This window comes from Heterodontus francisci, unplaced genomic scaffold, assembly GCF_036365525.1.
Source record: "Heterodontus francisci isolate sHetFra1 unplaced genomic scaffold, sHetFra1.hap1 HAP1_SCAFFOLD_1526, whole genome shotgun sequence".
NCBI lineage: Eukaryota > Metazoa > Chordata > Chondrichthyes > Heterodontiformes > Heterodontidae > Heterodontus > Heterodontus francisci.
In genome coordinates, this window is record NW_027140247.1 from 18,048 (window position 1) to 40,799 (window position 22,752).

The window sequence follows — 22,752 nt, forward strand, 5'->3', positions numbered from 1 at the left end:
GGTGTCTCTCAGTCTCTCTCTCTCAGGGTGATATCTGTACACTGACTGGTGTCTCTCAGTCCCTCTCTCTCAGGGTGATATCTGTACACTGACTGGTGTCTCTCAGTCCCCCTCTCTCTCAGGGTGATATTTGTACACTGACTGGTGTCTCTCAGTCCCCTCTCTCTCAGGGTGATATCTGTACACTGACTGGTGTCTCTCAGTCCCCCTCTCTCTCAGGGTGATATTTGTACACTGACTGGTGTCTCTCAGTCCCCTCTCTCTCAGGGTGATATCTGTACACTGACTGGTGTCTCTCAGTCCCTCTCTCTCTCGGTGATATCTGTACACTGACTGGTGTCTCTCAGTCCCTCTCTCTCAGGGTGATATCTGTACACTGACTGGTGTCTCTCAGTCCCCCTCTCTCTCAGGGTGATATTTGTACACTGACTGGTGTCTCTCAGTCCCCTCTCTCTCAGGGTGATATCTGTACACAGACTGGTGTCTCTCAGTCCCTCTCTATCAGGGTGATATCTGTACACTGACTGGTGTCTCTCAGTCCCTCTCTCTCAGGGTGATATCTGTACACTGACTGGTGTCTCTCAGTCCCTCTCTCTCAGGGTGATATCTGTACACTGACTGGTGTCTCTCAGTCCCTCTCTCTCAGGGTGATATCTGTACATTGACTGGTGTCTCTCAGTCCCTCTCTCTCAGGGTGATATCTGTACACTGACTGGTGTCTCTCAGTCCCTCTCTCTCAGGGTGATATCTGTACACTGACTGGTGTCTCTCAGTCCCTGTCTCTCAGGGTGATATCTGTACACTGACTGGTGTCTTTCAGTCCCTGTCTCCCAGGGTGATATCTGTACACTGACTGGTGTCTTTCAATCCCTGTCTCCCAGGGTGGTATCTGTACACTGACTGGTGTCTTTCAGTCCCTGTCTCCCAGGGTGATATCTGTACACTGACTGGTGTCTCTCAGTCCCTCTCTCTCAGGGTGATATCTGTACACTGACTGGTGTCTCTCAGTCCCTCACTCTCTCAGGGTGATATCTGTACACTGACTGGTGTCTCTCAGTCCCCTCTCTCTCAGGGTGATCTCTGTACACTGACTGGTGTCTCTCAGTTCCCTCTCTCTCAGGGTGATCTCTGTACACTGACTGGTGTCTCTCAGTCCCTCTCTCTCAGGGTGATATCTGTACACTGACTGGTGTCTCTCAGTCCCTCTCTCTCAGGGTGATATCTGTACACTGACTGGTGTCTCTCAGTCCCTCTTTCTCAGGGTGATATCTGTACACTGACTGGTATTTCTCTGTCCCCTCTCTCAGGGTGATATCTGTACACTGACTGGTGTTTCTCTGTCCCCTCTCTCAGGGTGATATCTGTACACTGACTGGTGTCTCTCAGTCCCTCTCTCTCAGGGTGATATCTGTACACTGACTGGTGTCTCTCAGTCCCTCTCTCTCAGGGTGATATCTGTACACTGACTGGTGTTTCTCTGTCCCCTCTCTCAGGGTGATATCTGTACACTGACTGGTGTCTCTCAGTCCCTCTCTCTCAGGGTGATATCTGTACACTGACTGGTCTCTCTCACTCCCACTGTCAGGGTGATATCTGTACACTGACTGGTTTCTCTCGGTCCCCCTCTCTCAGGGTGATATCTGTACACTGACTGGTCTCTCTCACTCCCACTGTCAGGGAGATATCTGTACACTAACTGGTGTCTCTCAGTCCCTCTCTCTGAGGGTGATATCTGTACACTGACTGGTGTCTTTCTCAGTCGCTCACTCTCAGGGTGATATCTGTACACTGACTGGTCTCTCTCACTCCCACTGTCAGGGAGATATCTGTACACTGACTGGTGTCTCTCAGTCCCCTCTCTCTCAGGGTGATATCTGTACACTGACTGGTGTCTCTCAGTCCTTCTTTCTCAGGGCGATATCTGTACACTGGTGTCTCTCAGTCTCTCTCTCTCAGGGTGATATCTGTACACTGACTGGTGTCTCTCAGTCCCTCTCTCTCAGGGTGATATCTGTACACTGTCTGGTGTCTCTCAGTCCCTCTCTCTCAGGGTGATATCTGTACACTGACTGGTGTCTCTCAGTCCCTCTCTCTCAGGGTGATATCTGGACACTGACTGGTGTCTCTCAGTCCCTCTCTCTCAGGGTGATATCTGCACACTGACTGGTGTCTCTCAGTCCCTCTCTCTCAGGGTGATATCTGTACACTGACTGGTGTCTCTCAGTCCCTCTCTCTCAGGGTGATATCTGTACACTGACTGGTGTCTCTCAGTCCCTCTCTCTCAGGGTGATATCTGTACACTGACTGGTGTCTCTCAGTCCCTCTCTCTCAGGGTGATATCTGTACACTGACTGGTGTCTCTCAGTCCCTCTCTCTCAGGGTGATATCTGTACACTGACTGGTGTCTCTCAGTCCCTGTCTCCCAGGGTGATATCTGTACACTGACTGGTGTCTCTCAGTCCCCTCTCTCTCAGGGTGATATCTGTACACTGACTGGTGTCTCTCAGTCTCTCTCTCTCAGGGTGATATCTGTACACTGACTGGTGTCTCTCAGTCCCTCTCTCTCAGGGTGATATCTGTACACTGACTGGTGTCTCTCAGTCCCCCTCTCTCTCAGGGTGATATTTGTACACTGACTGGTGTCTCTCAGTCCCCTCTCTCTCAGGGTGATATCTGTACACTGACTGGTGTCTCTCAGTCCCCCTCTCTCTCAGGGTGATATTTGTACACTGACTGGTGTCTCTCAGTCCCCTCTCTCTCAGGGTGATATCTGTACACTGACTGGTGTCTCTCAGTCCCTCTCTCTCTCGGTGATATCTGTACACTGACTGGTGTCTCTCAGTCCCTCTCTCTCAGGGTGATATCTGTACACTGACTGGTGTCTCTCAGTCCCCCTCTCTCTCAGGGTGATATTTGTACACTGACTGGTGTCTCTCAGTCCCCTCTCTCTCAGGGTGATATCTGTACACAGACTGGTGTCTCTCAGTCCCTCTCTATCAGGGTGATATCTGTACACTGACTGGTGTCTCTCAGTCCCTCTCTCTCAGGGTGATATCTGTACACTGACTGGTGTCTCTCAGTCCCTCTCTCTCAGGGTGATATCTGTACACTGACTGGTGTCTCTCAGTCCCTCTCTCTCAGGGTGATATCTGTACATTGACTGGTGTCTCTCAGTCCCTCTCTCTCAGGGTGATATCTGTACACTGACTGGTGTCTCTCAGTCCCTCTCTCTCAGGGTGATATCTGTACACTGACTGGTGTCTCTCAGTCCCTGTCTCTCAGGGTGATATCTGTACACTGACTGGTGTCTTTCAGTCCCTGTCTCCCAGGGTGATATCTGTACACTGACTGGTGTCTTTCAATCCCTGTCTCCCAGGGTGGTATCTGTACACTGACTGGTGTCTTTCAGTCCCTGTCTCCCAGGGTGATATCTGTACACTGACTGGTGTCTCTCAGTCCCTCTCTCTCAGGGTGATATCTGTACACTGACTGGTGTCTCTCAGTCCCTCACTCTCTCAGGGTGATATCTGTACACTGACTGGTGTCTCTCAGTCCCCTCTCTCTCAGGGTGATCTCTGTACACTGACTGGTGTCTCTCAGTTCCCTCTCTCTCAGGGTGATCTCTGTACACTGACTGGTGTCTCTCAGTCCCTCACTCTCTCAGGGTGATATCTGTACACTGACTGGTGTCTCTCAGTCCCTCTCTCTCAGGGTGATATCTGTACACTGACTGGTGTCTCTCAGTCTCTCTCTCAGGGTGATATCTGTACACTGACTGATGTCTCTCAGTCCCTCACTCTCTCAGGGTGATATCTGAACACTGACTGGTGTCTCTCAGTCCCCTCTCTCTCAGGGTGATATCTGTACACTGACTGGTGTCTCTCAGTCCCTCACTCTCAGGGTGATCTCTGTACACTGACTGGTGTCTCTCAGTCCCCTCTCTCTCAGGGTGATATCTGTACACTGACTGGTGTCTCTCAGTTCCCTCTCTCTCAGGGTGATCTCTGTACACTGACTGGTGTCTCTCAGTCCCCTCTCTGTCAGGGTGATATCTGTACACTGACTGGTGTCTCTCAGTCCCTCTCTCCCAGGGTGATATCTGTACACTAACTGGTGTCTCTCAGTCCCTCTGTCTCAGGGTGATATCTGTACACTGACTGGTGTCTCTCAGTTCCCTCTCTCTCAGGGTGATATCTGTACACTGACTGGTGTCTCTCAGTTCCCTCTCTCTCAGGGTGATCTCTGTACACTGACTGGTGTCTCTCAGTCCCCTCTCTGTCAGGGTGATATCTGTACACTGACTGGTGTCTCTCAGTCCCTCTCTCTCAGGGTGATATCTGTACACTGACTGGTGTCTCTCAGTCCCTCTCTCTCAGGGTGATATCTGTACACTAACTGGTGTCTCTCAGTCCCTCTGTCTCAGGGTGATATCTGTACACTAACTGGTGTCTCTCAGTCTCTCTCTCTCAGGGTGATATCTGTACACTGACTGATGTCTCTCAGTCCCTCTCTCTCAGGGTGATATCTGTACACTGACTGGTGTCTCTCAGTCCCTCTCTCTCAGGGTGATATCTGTACACTGACTGGTGTCTCTCAGTCCCTCTCTCTCAGGGTGATATCTGTACACTGACTGGTGTCTCTCAGTCCCCTCTCTCTCAGGGTGATATCTGTACACTGACTGGTGTCTCTCAGTCCCTGTCTCCCAGGGTGATATCTGTACACTGACTGGTGTCTCTCAGTCCCCTCTCTGTCAGGGTGATATCTGTACACTGACTGGTGTCTCTCAGTCCCTCTCTCTCAGGGTGATATCTGTACACTGACTGGTGTCTCTCAGTCCCTCTCTCTCAGGGTGATATCTGTACACTAACTGGTGTCTCTCAGTCCCTCTGTCTCAGGGTGATATCTGTACACTAACTGGTGTCTCTCAGTCCCTCTGTCTCAGGGTGATATCTGTACACTAACTGGTGTCTCTCAGTCTCTCTCTCTCAGGGTGATATCTGTACACTGACTGATGTCTCTCAGTCCCTCTCTCTCAGGGTGATATCTGTACACTGACTGGTGTCTCTCAGTCCCTCTCTCTCAGGGTGATATCTGTACACTGACTGGTGTCTCTCAGTCCCTCTCTCTCAGGGTGATATCTGTACACTGACTGGTGTCTCTCAGTCCCCTCTCTCTCAGGGTGATATCTGTACACTGACTGGTGTCTCTCAGTCCCCTCTCTCTCAGGGTGATATCTGTACACTGACTGGTGTCTCTCAGTCCCTGTCTCCCAGGGTGATATCTGTACACTGACTGGTGTCTCTCAGTCCCCTCTCTGTCAGGGTGATATCTGTACACTGACTGGTGTCTCTCAGTCCCTCTCTCTCAGGGTGATATCTGTACACTGACTGGTGTCTCTCAGTCCCTCTCTCTCAGGGTGATATCTGTACACTAACTGGTGTCTCTCAGTCCCTGTCTCCCAGGGTGATATCTGTACACTGACTGGTGTCTCTCAGTCCCCTCTCTGTCAGGGTGATATCTGTACACTGACTGGTGTCTCTCAGTCCCTCTCTCTCAGGGTGATATCTGTACACTGACTGGTGTCTCTCAGTCCCTCTCTCTCAGGGTGATATCTGTACACTAACTGGTGTCTCTCAGTCCCTCTGTCTCAGGGTGATATCTGTACACTAACTGGTGTCTCTCAGTCCCTCTGTCTCAGGGTGATATCTGTACACTGACTGGTGTCTCTCAGTCTCTCTCTCTCAGGGTGATATCTGTACACTGACTGGTGTCTCTCAGTCCCTCTCTCTCAGGGTGATATCTGTACACTAACTGGTGTCTCTCAGTCTCTCTCTCTCAGGGTGATATCTGTACACTGACTGATGTCTCTCAGTCCCTCTCTCTCAGGGTGATATCTGTACACTGACTGGTGTCTCTCAGTCCCTCTCTCTCAGGGTGATATCTGTACACTGACTGGTGTCTCTCAGTCCCCTCTCTCTCAGGGTGATATCTGTACACTGACTGGTGTCTCTCAGTCCCCTCTCTCTCAGGGTGATATCTGTACACTGACTGGTGTCTCTCAGTCCCTCTCTCCCAGGGTGATATCTGTACACTGACTGGTGTCTCTCAGTCCCTCTCTCTCAAGGTGATATCTGTACACTGACTGGTGTCTCTCAGTCCCTCTCTCTCAGGGTGATATCTGTACACTAACTGGTGTCTCTCAGTCCCTCTCTCTCAGGGTGATCTCTGTACACTAACTGGTGTCTCTCAGTCCCTCTCTCTCAGGGTGATCTCTGTACACTAACTGGTGTCTCTCAGTCCCTCTCTCTCAGGGTGATCTCTGTACACTAACTGGTGTCTCTCAGTCCCTCTCTCTCAGGGTGATATCTGTACACTAACTGGTGTCTCTCAGTCCCTCTCTCTCAGGGTGATATCTGTACACTAACTGGTGTCTCTCAGTCCCCTCTCTCTCAGGGTGATATCTGTACACTAACTGGTGTCTCTCAGTCCCCTCTCTCTCAGGGTGATATCTGTACACTAACTGGTGTCTCTCAGTCCCTGTCTCCCAGGGTGATATCTGTACACTGACTGGTGTCTCTCAGACAGAGATGCTGGCCTGATGGTTTGTGGCAGTGAGTACAAGGGCTCACTCCCCTGTGAGTGTGTCACACCCCATGCAATCTGTAACTTTCACTTCCTGTCCTCTCTCCCCTGTTCCAGGTGGCATCATTTCCGTTCACTGTGCGACTACAACAAGCGAATTGCCCTCGGTGAGTGTCAAGGGTGGGGAGGGATTTGGTTATTGCTCAAGCACCCCCTTTATTTTCTTACTCAGGCTCAAATTCCACCTGATCCACCGCATTACCCTTCCCTAAATCTGTAACCTTCTCCAGCCCGAACAACCCTCCCGATCTCTGCAATCTCCTCCAGTCCCTACAACCCTCCCGATCTCTGTAACCTCCTCCAGTCCCTACAACCCTCCCGATCTCTGTAACCTCCTCCAGTCCCTACAACCCTCCCGATCTCTGTAACCTCCTCCAGTCCCTACAACCCTCCCTATCTCTGTAACCTTCTCCAGTCCCTACAACCCTCCCTATCTCTGTAACCTTCTCCAGTCCCTACAACCCTCCCTATCTCTGTAACCTTCTCCAGTCCCTACAACCCTCCCGATCTCTGTAACCTCCTCCAGTCCCTACAACCCTCCCTATCTCTGTAACCTTCTCCAGTCCCTACAACCCTCCCTATCTCTGTAACCTCCTCCAGTCCCGACAACCCTCCCTATCTCTGTAACCTTCTCCAGTCCCTACAACCCTCCCTATCTCTGTAACCTTCTCCAGTCCCTACAACCCTCCCTATCTCTGTAACCACCTCCAGTCCCTACAACCCTCCCTATCTCTGTAACCTTCTCCAGTCCCTACAACCCTCCCTATCTCTGTAACCTTCTCCAGTCCCTACAACCCTCCCTATCTCTGTAACCACCTCCAGTCCCTACAACCCTCCCTATCTCTGTAACCTCCTCCAGTCCCTACAACCCTCCCTATCTCTGTAACCTTCTCCAATCCCTACAACCCTCCGTATCTCTGTAACCTTCTCCAGTCCCTACAACCCTCCCTATCTCTGTAACCTCCTCCAGTCCCGACAACCCTCCATATCTCTGTAACCTTCTCCAGCCCCTACAACCCTCCCTATCTCTGTAACCTCCTCCAGTCCCTACAACCCTCCCTATCTCTGTAACCTCCTCCAGTCCCTACAACGCACCCGATTTCTGTAACCTTCTCCAGCCCCAACAACCCTCCCTATCTCTGTAACCTCCTCCAGTCCCTACAACGCTCCCTATTTCTGTAACCTTCTCAAGCCCCAACAACGCTCCCTATTTCTGTAACCTTCTCCAGCCCCAACAACCCTCCCTATCTCTGTAACCTCCTCCAGTCCCTACAACGCTCCCGATTTCTGTAACCTTCTCCAGCCCCAACAACCCTCCCTATTTCTGTAACCTCCTCCAGTCCCTACAACCCTCCCTATTTCTGTAACCTTCTCCAGCCCCAACAACCCTCCCTATCTCTGTAACCTCCTCCAGTCCCTACAACCCTCCCTATTTCTGTAACCTTCTCCAGCCCCAAGAACCCTCCCTATCTCTGTTACCTCCTCGAGCCCCGACAACCCTCCCTATCTCTGTAACCTCCTCCAGCCCCTACAACCCTCCCTCTCGCTGTAACCTCCTCCAGCCCCTACAACCCTCCCTATCTCTGTTACCGCCTCGAGCCCCGACAACCCTCCCTATCTCTGTAACCTCCTCCAGTCCCTACAACCCTCTCTATCTCTCTAACCTCCTCCAGTCCCGACGACCCACCCTATCTCTGCAACCTTCTCCAGCCCCAACAACCCTCCCTATCTCTCTAACCTCCTCCAGTCCCTACCACTCTCCCTATCTCTGTAACCTTCTCCAGCCCCAACAACCCTCCCTATCTCTGTAACCTCCTCCAGTCCCTACAACCCTCCATATCTCTGTAACCTTCTCCAGCCCCAACAACCCTCCCTATCTCTGTAACCTCCTCCAGTCCCTACAACCCTCCCTATTTCTGTAACCTTCTCCAGCCCCAACAACCCTCCCGATCTCTGTTACCTCCTCGAGCCCCGACAACCCTCCCTCTCGCTGTAACCTCCTCCAGCCCCTACAACCCTCCCTATCTCTGTTACCTCCTCGAGCCCCGACAACCTTCCCTATCTCTGTAACCTCCTCCAGCCCCGAAAACCCTCCCTATCTCTGTAACCTCCTTAAGTGCCTACAACCCTCCCTATCTCTGTAACCTTCTCCAGCCCCAACAGCCCTCCCTATCTCTGTAACCTCCTCCAGTCCCTACAACTCTCCCTATCTCTGTAACCTTCTCCAGCCCCAACAACCCTCCCTATCTCTGTAACCTCCTCCAGTCCCTACAACCCTCCCTATCGCTGCAACCTCCTCCAGCCCAAACAACCCTCCCTATCTCTGTAACCTCCTCCAGTCCCTACAACCCTCCATATCTCTGTAACCTTCTCCAGCCCCAACAACCCTCCATATCTCTGTAACCTTCTCCAGCCCCTGCAACCCTCCCTATCTCTGTAATCTTCTCCAGCCCCGACAACCCTCCCTATCTCTGTAACCTCCTCCAGCCCCTACAACCCTCCCTCTCGCTGTAACCTCCTCCAGCCCCAACAACCCTCCCTCTCGCTGTAACCTCCTCCAGCCCCAACAACCCTCCCTATCTCTGTAACCTCCTCCAGCCCCTACAACCCTCCCTCTCGCTGTAACCTCCTCCAGCCCCTACAACCCTCCCTCTCGCTGTAACCTCCTCCAGCCCCTACAACCCTCCCTCTCTCTGTAACCTCCTCCAGCCCCAACAACCCTCCCTATCTCTGCAACCTCCTCCAGCCCCTACAACCCTCCCTCTCGCTGTAACCTCCTCCAGCCCCAACAACCCTCCCTCTCTCTGTAACCTCCTCCAGCCCCAACAACCCTCCCTATCTTTGTAACCTCCTCCAGCCCCTCCAACCCTCCCTCTCGCTGTAACCTCCTCCAGCCCCTACAACCCTCCCTATCTCTGTAACCTCATTAAGTGCCTACAACCCTCCCTATCTCTGTAACCTTCTCCAGCCCAAACAACCCTCCCTATCTCTGTAACCTCCTCCAGTCCCTACAACTCTCCCTATCTCTGTAACCTTCTCCAGCCCCTACAACCCTCCCTATCTCTGTAACCTGCTCCAGCCCCTAGAACCCTCCCTATCTCTGTAACCTGCTCCAGCCCCGACAACCCTCCCTATCTCTGTAACCTCCTCCAGCCCCGACAACCCTCCCTATCTCTGTAACTTCCTCCAGCCCCTACAATCCTCCCTGTCTCTGTAACCTCCTCCAGCCCCAACAACCCTCCCTATCTCTGTAACCTCCTCCAGTCCCTACAACGCTCCCTATTTCTGTAACCTTCTCCAACCCCAACAACCCTCCCTATCTCTGTAACCTCCTCCAGTCCCTACAACCCTCCCTATCTCTGTAACCTCCTCCAGTCCCTACAACGCTCCCTATTTCTGTAACCTTCTCCAGCCCCAACAACCCTCCCTATCTCTGTAACCTCCTCCAGTCCCTACAACCCTCCCTATCTCTGTAACCTTCTCCAGCCCCAAGAACCCTCCCTATCTCTGTTACCTCCTCGAGCCCCGACAACCCTCCCTATCTCTGTAACCTTCTCGAGCCCTGACAACCCTCCCTCTCGCTGTAACCTCCTCCAGCCCCAAGAACCCTCCCTCTCGCTGTAACCTCCTCCAGCCCCTACAACCCTCCCTATCTCTGTTACCTCCTCGAGCCCCGACAACCCTCCCTATCTCTGTAACCTCCTCCAGTCCCTACCACCCTCCCTATCTCTGTAACCTTCTCCAGCCCCAACAACCCTCCCTATCTCTGTAACCTCCTCCAGTCCCTACAACCCTCCCTATCTCTGCAACCTCCTCCAGCCCAAACAACCCTCCCGATCTCTGTAACCTCCTCCAGTCCCTACAACCCTCCATATCTCTGTAACCTTCTCCAGTCCCTACAACCCTCCCTATTTCTGTAACCTTCTCCAGCCCCAACAACCCTCCCGATCTCTGTTACCTCCTCGAGCCCCGACAACCCTCCCTCTCGCTGTAATCTCCTCCAGTCCCTACAACCCTCCCTCTCGCTGTAACCTACTCCAGCCCCTGCAACCCTCCCTATCTCTGTTACCTCCTCGAGCCCCGACAACCCTCCCTCTCGCTGTAACCTCCTCCAGCCCCTACAACCCTCCCTCTCGCTGTAACCTCCTCCAGCCCCTACAACCCTCCCTCTCGCTGTAACCTCCTCCAGCCCCTACAACCCTCCCTCTCGCTGTAACCTCCTCCAGCCCCTACAACCCTCCCCCTCGCTGTAACTTCCTCCAGCCCCTACAACCCTCCCTATCTCTAACCTCCTCCAGCCCCGACAACCCTCCCTATCTCTGTAACCACCTCCAGCCCTTCCAACCCTCCCTCTCTCTCTAACCTCCTCCAGCCCCTACAACCCTCCCTATCTCTGTTACCTCCTCGAGCCCCGACAACCTTCCCTATCTCTGTAACCTCCTCCAGCCCCGAAAATCCTCCCTATCTCTGTAACCTCCTCGAGCCCCGACAACCCTCCCTCTCTCTGTAACCTCCTCCAGCCCCGACAACCCTCCCTATCTCTGCAACCTCCTCCAGCCCCTGCATCCCTCCCTCTCTCTGTAACCTCTTCCAGCCCCTCCAACCCTCCCTATCTTTGTAACCTCCTCCAGCCCCTACAACCCTCCCTATCTTTGTAACCTCCTCCAGCCCCTCCAACCCTCCCTATCTCTGTAACCTCCTCCAGCCCCAATAACCCTCCCTATCTCTGTAACCTTCTCCAGCCCCTACAATCCTCCCTCTCTCTGTAACCTTCTCCAGCCCCTACAACCATCCCTATCTCTCTAACCCTCTCCAGCCCCTACAACCCTCCCTCTCTCTCTAACCTCTTCCAGTCCCTGCAACCTTCCCTATCTCTGTAACCTTCTCCAGCCCCTACAATCCTCCCTATCTCTGTAACCTGCTCCAGCCCCTACAACCCTCCCTATCTCTGTAACCTTCTCCAGCCCCGACAACCCTCCCTATCTCTGTAACTTCCTCCAGCCCCGACAACCCTCCCTATCTCTGTAACCTTCTCCAGCCCCTACAATCCTCCCTATCTCTGTAACCTTCTCCAGCCCCTCCAACCCTCCCTATCTCTGTAACCTTCTCCAGCCCCTACAACCATCCCTATCTCTCTAACCCTCTCCAGCCCCTACAACCCTCCCTCTCTCTCTAACCTCTTCCAGTCCCTGCAACCTTCCCTATCTCTGTAACCTGCTCCAGCCCCTACAATCCTCCCTATCTCTGTAACCTTCTCCAGCCCCTACAATCCTCCCTATCTATGTAACCTCCTCCAGCCCCTACAACCCTACCTATCTCTGTAACCTCCTCCAGCCCCTACAATCCTCCCTGTCTCTGTAACCTCCTCCAGCTCCTACAACCCTCCCTGTCTCTGCTTTGTGGTTGTGTGTAAGGGGCTCAGTCCCACACAGCTTGTGTGAGATCACCAGGATTGGGATGGTGCCTGGGCCTCTCCTGACCCATGTGTCATCTTTTCAGCTCTGGATGTGGGGCCTGACCTGCCGTCCGACAGTGTCATTGACCGCTGGCTTGGGGAACCCATCAAGGCGGCCATCCTGCGCACCAGCATCTTCCTGACCAACAAGAAAGGCTTCCCCGTCCTCTCGAAGATGCACCAGAACCTCATCTACAGGCTCTTCAAGGTGAGGTCCTGTTTTCCTTCCGTAAGATTCGGACGCACGGAACACCAACAGAGCTGGGATTCACAAACCAGGATTCCGTTAACTCCGTTCGAGTAGGATCCGGGGGTCCATCCCCGCTGGGGCTCGGGGGCCGGGTGTCAGTCCCCTCGGGGGGTTGGATGTCCGTTCTTGTGGTTGATTTTCTTTCTCTCTCCTCTCTCTCAGTTGGAGGTGCAGTTTGTCATCACTGGCTCGAATCGTCACTCTCAAAAGGAATTCCGTTCTTACCTGCAGTACTTGGAGTATCTCAACCAGCACCGCCTGCCCCCCAACTCCTACGAGACGTTTGCCAAGGGATATGAGGACTACCTGCAATGTCCCCTCCAGGTGAGGGGTCATTCTCCAGCCCTGTGAATCCTCCCTCTGCTCCACTTGAGGGGGTTCTTCAGTTACCACTCCGCCATTCCCATCCCGTGCTTTATTTCCGGGGGGTGGTCACTGGGACTATCCCCGGACACGGCCGAATGTATGTGTGTCACAGTCAAACCCTTGGTCTGGTTATTGTCTTCCCCCACCGCACACAGATGCACCCTTGCGACTCGGTTTGGCCTCCTCCCTTCCTCACCCGGCCCCTTTCCCTCGCTGAGCACCCTCTCTCTATCTCAACCTGCACACCACTTTGTCTCTCCCTCCCTCTCATTCTCGTTCTCTCCCTCCCTCCCCCTTTCTCTCCACCTCCCCCCTTTCTCTCCACCTCCCCTCTTTCTCTCCACCTCCCCTCTTTCTCTCCACCTCCCCTCTTTCTCTCCACCTCCCCTCTTTCTCTCCACCTCCCCTCTTTCTCTCCACCTCCCCTCTTTCTCTCCACCTCCCCTCTTTCTCTCCACCTCCCCTCTTTCTCTCCACCTCCCCTCTTTCTCTCCACCTCCCCTCTTTCTCTCCACCTCCCCTCTTTCTCTCCACCTCCCCTCTTTCTCTCCACCTCCCCTCTTTCTCTCCACCTCCCCTCTTTCTCTCCACCTCCCCTCTTTCTCTCCACCTCCCCTCTTTCTCTCCACCTCCCCTCTTTCTCTCCACCTCCCCTCTTTCTCTCCACCTCCCCCCTTTCTCTCCACCTCCCCCCTTTCTCTCCACCTCCCCCCTTTCTCTCCACCTCCCCCCTTTCTCTCCACCTCCCCCCTTTCTCTCCACCTCCCCCCTTTCTCTCCACCTCCCCCCTTTCTCTCCACCTCCCCCCTTTCTCTCCACCTCCCCCCTTTCTCTCCACCTCCCCCCTTTCTCTCCACCTCCCCCCTTTCTCTCCACCTCCCCCCTTTCTCTCCACCTCCCCCCTTTCTCTCCACCTCCCCCCTTTCTCTCCACCTCCCCCCTTTCTCTCCACCTCCCCCCTTTCTCTCCACCTCCCCCCTTTCTCTCCACCTCCCCCCTTTCTCTCCACCTCCCGCCCCCCTTTCTCTCCACCTCCCGCCCCCCTTTCTCTCCACCTCCCGCCCCCCTTTCTCTCCACCTCCCGCCCCCCTTTCTCTCCACCTCCCGCCCCCCTTTCTCTCCACCTCCCGCCCCCCTTTCTCTCCACCTCCCGCCCCCCTTTCTCTCCACCTCCCGCCCCCCTTTCTCTCCACCTCCCGCCCCCCTTTCTCTCCACCTCCCGCCCCCCTTTCTCTCCACCTCCCGCCCCCCTTTCTCTCCACCTCCCGCCCCCCTTTCTCTCCACCTCCCGCCCCCCTTTCTCTCCACCTCCCGCCCCCCTTTCTCTCCACCTCCCGCCCCCCTTTCTCTCCACCTCCCGCCCCCCTTTCTCTCCACCTCCCGCCCCCCTTTCTCTCCACCTCCCGCCCCCCTTTCTCTCCACCTCCCGCCCCCCTTTCTCTCCACCTCCCGCCCCCCTTTCTCTCCACCTCCCGCCCCCCTTTCTCTCCACCTCCCGCCCCCCTTTCTCTCCACCTCCCGCCCCCCTTTCTCTCCACCTCCCGCCCCCCTTTCTCTCCACCTCCCGCCCCCCTTTCTCTCCACCTCCCGCCCCCCTTTCTCTCCACCTCCCGCCCCCCTTTCTCTCCACCTCCCGCCCCCCTTTCTCTCCACCTCCCGCCCCCCTTTCTCTCCACCTCCCGCCCCCCTTTCTCTCCACCTCCCGCCCCCCTTTCTCTCCACCTCCCGCCCCCCTTTCTCTCCACCTCCCGCCCCCCTTTCTCTCCACCTCCCGCCCCCCTTTCTCTCCACCTCCCGCCCCCCTTTCTCTCCACCTCCCGCCCCCCTTTCTCTCCACCTCCCGCCCCCCTTTCTCTCCACCTCCCGCCCCCCTTTCTCTCCACCTCCCGCCCCCCTTTCTCTCCACCTCCCGCCCCCCTTTCTCTCCACCTCCCGCCCCCCTTTCTCTCCACCTCCCGCCCCCCTTTCTCTCCACCTCCCGCCCCCCTTTCTCTCCACCTCCCGCCCCCCTTTCTCTCCACCTCCCGCCCCCCTTTCTCTCCACCTCCCGCCCCCCTTTCTCTCCACCTCCCGCCCCCCTTTCTCTCCACCTCCCGCCCCCCTTTCTCTCCACCTCCCGCCCCCCTTTCTCTCCACCTCCCGCCCCCCTTTCTCTCCACCTCCCGCCCCCCTTTCTCTCCACCTCCCGCCCCCCTTTCTCTCCACCTCCCGCCCCCCTTTCTCTCCACCTCCCGCCCCCCTTTCTCTCCACCTCCCGCCCCCCTTTCTCTCCACCTCCCGCCCCCCTTTCTCTCCACCTCCCGCCCCCCTTTCTCTCCACCTCCCGCCCCCCTTTCTCTCCACCTCCCGCCCCCCTTTCTCTCCACCTCCCGCCCCCCTTTCTCTCCACCTCCCGCCCCCCTTTCTCTCCACCTCCCGCCCCCCTTTCTCTCCACCTCCCGCCCCCCTTTCTCTCCACCTCCCGCCCCCCTTTCTCTCCACCTCCCGCCCCCCTTTCTCTCCACCTCCCGCCCCCCTTTCTCTCCACCTCCCGCCCCCCTTTCTCTCCACCTCCCGCCCCCCTTTCTCTCCACCTCCCGCCCCCCTTTCTCTCCACCTCCCGCCCCCCTTTCTCTCCACCTCCCGCCCCCCTTTCTCTCCACCTCCCGCCCCCCTTTCTCTCCACCTCCCGCCCCCCTTTCTCTCCACCTCCCGCCCCCCTTTCTCTCCACCTCCCGCCCCCCTTTCTCTCCACCTCCCGCCCCCCTTTCTCTCCACCTCCCGCCCCCCTTTCTCTCCACCTCCCGCCCCCCTTTCTCTCCACCTCCCGCCCCCCTTTCTCTCCACCTCCCGCCCCCCTTTCTCTCCACCTCCCGCCCCCCTTTCTCTCCACCTCCCGCCCCCCTTTCTCTCCACCTCCCGCCCCCCTTTCTCTCCACCTCCCGCCCCCCTTTCTCTCCACCTCCCGCCCCCCTTTCTCTCCACCTCCCGCCCCCCTTTCTCTCCACCTCCCGCCCCCCTTTCTCTCCACCTCCCGCCCCCCTTTCTCTCCACCTCCCGCCCCCCTTTCTCTCCACCTCCCGCCCCCCTTTCTCTCCACCTCCCGCCCCCCTTTCTCTCCACCTCCCGCCCCCCTTTCTCTCCACCTCCCGCCCCCCTTTCTCTCCACCTCCCGCCCCCCTTTCTCTCCACCTCCCGCCCCCCTTTCTCTCCACCTCCCGCCCCCCTTTCTCTCCACCTCCCGCCCCCCTTTCTCTCCACCTCCCGCCCCCCTTTCTCTCCACCTCCCGCCCCCCTTTCTCTCCACCTCCCGCCCCCCTTTCTCTCCACCTCCCGCCCCCCTTTCTCTCCACCTCCCGCCCCCCTTTCTCTCCACCTCCCGCCCCCCTTTCTCTCCACCTCCCGCCCCCCTTTCTCTCCACCTCCCGCCCCCCTTTCTCTCCACCTCCCGCCCCCCTTTCTCTCCACCTCCCGCCCCCCTTTCTCTCCACCTCCCGCCCCCCTTTCTCTCCACCTCCCGCCCCCCTTTCTCTCCACCTCCCGCCCCCCTTTCTCTCCACCTCCCGCCCCCCTTTCTCTCCACCTCCCGCCCCCCTTTCTCTCCACCTCCCGCCCCCCTTTCTCTCCACCTCCCGCCCCCCTTTCTCTCCACCTCCCGCCCCCCTTTCTCTCCACCTCCCGCCCCCCTTTCTCTCCACCTCCCGCCCCCCTTTCTCTCCACCTCCCGCCCCCCTTTCTCTCCACCTCCCGCCCCCCTTTCTCTCCACCTCCCGCCCCCCTTTCTCTCCACCTCCCGCCCCCCTTTCTCTCCACCTCCCGCCCCCCTTTCTCTCCACCTCCCGCCCCCCTTTCTCTCCACCTCCCGCCCCCCTTTCTCTCCACCTCCCGCCCCCCTTTCTCTCCACCTCCCGCCCCCCTTTCTCTCCACCTCCCGCCCCCCTTTCTCTCCACCTCCCGCCCCCCTTTCTCTCCACCTCCCGCCCCCCTTTCTCTCCACCTCCCGCCCCCCTTTCTCTCCACCTCCCGCCCCCCTTTCTCTCCACCTCCCGCCCCCCTTTCTCTCCACCTCCCGCCCCCCTTTCTCTCCACCTCCCGCCCCCCTTTCTCTCCACCCCCCGCCCCCCTTTCTCTCCACCCCCCGCCCCCTTTCTCTCCACCCCCCGCCCCCCTTTCTCTCCACCCCCCGCCCCCCTTTCTCTCCACCTCCCCCCGCCCCCCTTTCTCTCCACCCCCCGCCCCCCTTTCTCTCCTCCCCCCGCCCCCCTTTCTCTCCACCTCCCCCCGCCCCCCTTTCTCTCCACCTCCCCCCGCCCCCCTTTCTCTCCACCTCCCCCCGCCCCCCTTTCTCTCCACCTCCCCCCGCCCCCCTTTCTCTCCACCTCCCCCCGCCCCCCTTTCTCTCCACCTCCCCCCGCCCCCCTTTCTCTCCACCTCCCCCCGCCCCCCTTTCTCTCCACCTCCCCCCGCCCCCCTTTCTCTCCACCTCCCCCCGCCCCCCTTTCTCTCCACCTCCCCCCGCCCCCCTTTCTCTCCACCTCCCCCCGCCCCCCTTTCTCTCCACCTCCCCCCGCCCCCCTTTCTCTCCACCTCCCCCCGCCCCCCTTTCTCCCCCCTGCTGTTAAAACACCTCAATCAGTTCACTCCTGAATCTTCTGGGCCCAGTGGGATAGACTCCACCATTGTGCAGCAGGAGTTGCTACTCGAAGCCTGCTCCTTTAAAATCTGCCTGTTGGAACAATGACCTGCCCCCTTGTTCAGCTCAGTCCCATCTGTTTGTCTTAACCCTGGCGTCAGCCACTCTGGAGGTTGCTGCTGTGGTAAAGTCGCTGGTTAAAGACGAGTTATTGGACAAAATCAGTGTCGATTGCTGGGCCCAGTTTGATTGCGTGGGCTGGACATTCAGAGGCCCCTGTTGACCCTGTCTCAGTGTCTCCCTGATCACCCAGAGCCTGTGTCCCACAGAAATAGCAGCAGTTACTGCTTCCTCCCTGCCTTCATTCAGATGAACTGACTCTGTCTGTCTGTCTCCCTCACCCAGCCGCTCATGGACAACCTGGAGTCTCAGACCTACGAGATTTTTGAAAAGGACCCCATCAAATACTCCCAGTATCAACAGGTGAGAGATTGTCTTGGGTTAATATCCCAGACGGCAGGGGGAGGGCAGCAGGGTCCTCGAGGGCGAGTTCCTCCTCCCCCCACCACCTCATCATCGAGAGATCCCTCTCCCCCACCCCATCATTGAGAGATGATGAATGTGGAACTCGCGATCGTGGGGAGAATGTGGAATTCGCTATCACGGGGAGTGGGGAGAATGTGGAACTCGCTATCACGGGGAGTGGGGAGAATGTGGAACTCGCTATCACGGGGAGTGGGGAGAATGTGGAACTCACTATCACAGGGAGTGGGGAGAATCTGGAACTCGCTATCACGGGGAGTGGGGAGAATGTGGAACTCGCTATCCCGGGGAGTGGGGAGAATGTGGAACTCACTATCACAGGGAGTGGGGCGAATGTGGAACTCACTATCACAGGGAGTGGGGAGAATGTGGAATTCGCTATCACGGGGAGTGGGGAGAATGTGGAACTCGCTATCCCGGGGAGTGGGGAGAATGTGGAACTCACTATCACAGGGAGTGGGGAGAATGTGGAACTCGCTATCCCGGGGAGTGGGGAGAATGTGGAACTCACTCTCACAGGGAGTGGGGAGAATGTGGAACTCGCTATCCCGGGGAGTGGGGAGAATGTGGAACTCACTCTCACAGGGAGTGGGGAGAATGTGGAACTCGCTATCCCGGGGAGTGGGGAGAATGTGGAACTCACTCTCACAGGGAGTGGGGAGAATGTGGAACTCACTATCACAGGGAGTGGGGAGAATGTGGAACTCGCGATCGTGGGGAGAATGTGGAACTCACTATCACAGGGAGTGGGGAGAATGTGGAACTCACTATCACAGGGAGTGGGGAGAATGTGGAACTCACTATCACAGGGAGTGGGGAGAATGTGGAACTCACTATCACAGGGAGTGGGGAGAATGTGGAACTCGCTATCACGGGGAGTGGGGAGAATGTGGAACTCACTATCACGGGGAGTGGGGAGAATGTGGAACTCGCTATCACAGGGAGTGGGGAGAATGTGGAACTCGCTATCACGGGGAGTGGGGAGAATGTGGAACTCGCTATCACGGGGAGTGAGGAGAATGTGGAACTCACTATCACAGGGAGTGGGGAGAATGTGGAACTCACTATCACGGGGAGTGGGGAGAATGTGGAACTCGCGATCGTGGGGAGAATGTGGAACTCACTATCACAGGGAGTGGGGAGAATGTGGAACTCACTATCACAGGGAGTGGGGAGAATGTGGAACTCACTATCACGGGGAGTGGGGAGAATGTGGAACTCACTATCACAGGGAGTGGGGCGAATGTGGAACTCGCTATCACGGGGAGTGAGGAGAATGTGGAACTCACTATCACAGGGAGTGGGGAGAATGTGGAACTCGCTATCACGGGGAGTGGGGAGAATGTGGAACTCACTATCACGGGGAGTGGGGAGAATGTGGAACTCGCTATCACGGGGAGTGAGGAGAATGTGGAACTCACTATCACAGGGAGTGGGGAGAATGTGGAACTCACTATCACAGGGAGTGGGGAGAATGTGGAACTCGCTATCACAGGGAGTGGGGAGAATGTGGAACTCGCTATCACAGGGAGTGGGGAGAATGTGGAACTCACTATCACAGGGAGTGGGGAGAATGTGGAACTCACTATCACAGGGAGTGGGGAGAATGTGGAACTCGCTATCACGGGGAGTGGGGAGAATGTGGAACTCACTATCACGGGGAGTGGGGAGAATGTGGAACTCGCTATCACAGGGAGTGGGGAGAATGTGGAACTCGCTATCACGGGGAGTGGGGAGAATGTGGAACTCGCTATCACGGGGAGTGAGGAGAATGTGGAACTCACTATCACAGGGAGTGGGGAGAATGTGGAACTCACTATCACGGGGAGTGGGGAGAATGTGGAACTCGCGATCGTGGGGAGAATGTGGAACTCACTATCACAGGGAGTGGGGAGAATGTGGAACTCACTATCACAGGGAGTGGGGAGAATGTGGAACTCACTATCACAGGGAGTGGGGAGAATGTGGAACTCACTATCACAGGGAGTGGGGCGAATGTGGAACTCGCTATCACGGGGAGTGAGGAGAATGTGGAACTCACTATCACAGGGAGTGGGGAGAATGTGGAACTCGCTATCACGGGGAGTGGGGAGAATGTGGAACTCACTATCACGGGGAGTGGGGAGAATGTGGAACTCGCTATCACGGGGAGTGAGGAGAATGTGGAACTCACTATCACAGGGAGTGGGGAGAATGTGGAACTCACTATCACAGGGAGTGGGGAGAATGTGGAACTCGCTATCACAGGGAGTGGGGAGAATGTGGAACTCGCTATCACAGGGAGTGGGGAGAATGTGGAACTCACTATCACAGGGAGTGGGGAGAATGTGGAACTCACTATCACAGGGAGTGGGGAGAATGTGGAACTCACTATCACAGGGAGTGGGGAGAATGTGGAACTCACTATCACGGGGAGTGGGGAGAATGTGGAACTCGCTATCACGGGGAGTGGGGAGAATGTGGAACTCACTATTACGGGGAGTGGGGAGAATGTGGAACTCGCTATCACGGGGAGTGAGGAGAATGTGGAACTCACTATCACAGGGAGTGGGGAGAATGTGGAACTCACTATCACAGGGAGTGGGGAGAATGTGGAACTCGCTATCACAGGGAGTGGGGAGAATGTGGAACTCGCTATCACAGGGAGTGGGGAGAATGTGGAACTCACTATCACAGGGAGTGGGGAGAATGTGGAACTCACTATCACAGGGAGTGGGGAGAATGTGGAACTCGCTATCACGGGGAGTGGGGAGAATGTGGAACTCACTATCACGGGGAGTGGGGAGAATGTGGAACTCGCTATCACAGGGAGTGGGGAGAATGTGGAACTCGCTATCACGGGGAGTGGGGAGAATGTGGAACTCGCTATCACGGGGAGTGAGGAGAATGTGGAACTCACTATCACAGGGAGTGGGGAGAATGTGGAACTCACTATCACGGGGAGTGGGGAGAATGTGGAACTCGCGATCGTGGGGAGAATGTGGAACTCACTATCACAGGGAGTGGGGAGAATGTGGAACTCACTATCACAGGGAGTGGGGAGAATGTGGAACTCACTATCACAGGGAGTGGGGAGAATGTGGAACTCACTATCACAGGGAGTGGGGCGAATGTGGAACTCGCTATCACGGGGAGTGAGGAGAATGTGGAACTCACTATCACAGGGAGTGGGGAGAATGTGGAACTCGCTATCACGGGGAGTGGGGAGAATGTGGAACTCACTATCACGGGGAGTGGGGAGAATGTGGAACTCGCTATCACGGGGAGTGAGGAGAATGTGGAACTCACTATCACAGGGAGTGGGGAGAATGTGGAACTCACTATCACAGGGAGTGGGGAGAATGTGGAACTCGCTATCACAGGGAGTGGGGAGAATGTGGAACTCGCTATCACAGGGAGTGGGGAGAATGTGGAACTCACTATCACAGGGAGTGGGGAGAATGTGGAACTCACTATCACAGGGAGTGGGGAGAATGTGGAACTCACTATCACAGGGAGTGGGGAGAATGTGGAACTCACTATCACGGGGAGTGGGGAGAATGTGGAACTCGCTATCACGGGGAGTGGGGAGAATGTGGAACTCACTATCACAGGGAGTGGGGCGAATGTGGAACTCGCTATCACGGGGAGTGAGGAGAATGTGGAACTCACTATCACAGGGAGTGGGGAGAATGTGGAACTCACTATCACGGGGAGTGGGGAGAATGTGGAACTCGCGATCGTGGGGAGAATGTGGAACTCGCTATCACGGGGAGTGGGGAGAATGTGGAACTCGCTATCACGGGGAGTGGGGAGAATGTGGAACTCACTATCACGGGGAGTGGGGAGAATGTGGAACTCACTATCACGGGGAGTGGGGAGAATGTGGAACTCACTATCACGGGGAGTGGGGAGAATGTGGAACTCGCGATCACAGGGAGTGGGGAGAATGTGGAACTCACTATCACGGGGAATGGGGAGAATGTGGAACTCGCGATCACAGGGAGTGGGGAGAATGTGGAACTCACTATCACGGGGAATGGGGAGAATGTGGAACTCGCTATCACGGGGAGTGGGGAGAATGTGGAACTCGCTATCACGGGGAGTGAGGAGAATGTGGAACTCACTATCACAGGGAGTGGGGAGAATGTGGAACTCACTATCACAGGGAGTGGGGAGAATGTGGAACTCGCGATCGTGGGGAGAATGTGGAACTCATTATCACAGGGTGTGTGGAGAATGTGGACCTCACTATCACAGGGAGTGGGGAGAATGTGGAACTCACTATCACGGGGAGTGGGGAGAATGTGGAACTCGCTATCACAGGGAGTGGGGAGAATGTGGAACTCGCTATCGCAGTGAGTGGGGAGAATGTGGAACTCGCTATCACGGGGAGTGGGGAGAATGTGGAACTCGCTATCACGGGGAGTGGGGAGAATGTGGAACTCGCTATCACAGGGAGTGGGGAGAATGTGGAACTCGCGATCGTGGGGAGTGGGGAGAATGTGGAACTCAGTATCACGGGGAGTGGGGAGAATGTGGAACTCACTATCACGGGGAATGGGGAGAATGTGGAACTCGCTATCACGGGGAGTGAGGAGAATGTGGAACTCACTATCACAGGGAGTGGGGAGAATGTGGAACTCACTATCACAGGGAGTGGGGAGAATGTGGAACTCGCTATCACAGGGAGTGGGGAGAATGTGGAACTCGCGATCGTGGGGAGAATGTGGAACTCGCTATCACGGGGAGTGGGGAGAATGTGGAACTCGCGATCGTGGGGAGAATGTGGAACTCACTATCACGGGGAGTGGGGAGAATATGGAACTCACTATCACAGGGAGTGGGGAGAATGTGGAACTCGCTATCACGGGGAGTGGGGAGAATGTGGAACTCACTATCACG

The 22,752-nt window shown here is 56.3% G+C and overlaps 1 protein-coding gene across 1 annotated transcript in view; it reads left to right on the plus strand.

Annotated features, from left to right (window-relative positions):
* prmt5 (protein arginine methyltransferase 5) overlaps positions 1-22,752 on the plus strand; it is a gene marked incomplete at its 5' end in the record, with an annotated part of 59,839 nt that overhangs the window by 14,578 nt on the left and 22,509 nt on the right. The window contains 4 exons of the mRNA XM_068025212.1: positions 6,700-6,749; positions 12,142-12,305; positions 12,510-12,671; positions 17,731-17,808. Coding sequence (XP_067881313.1) covers positions 6,700-6,749; positions 12,142-12,305; positions 12,510-12,671; positions 17,731-17,808 — 454 coding nt within the window. The remainder of the gene's footprint in view (positions 1-6,699; positions 6,750-12,141; positions 12,306-12,509; positions 12,672-17,730; positions 17,809-22,752) is intronic.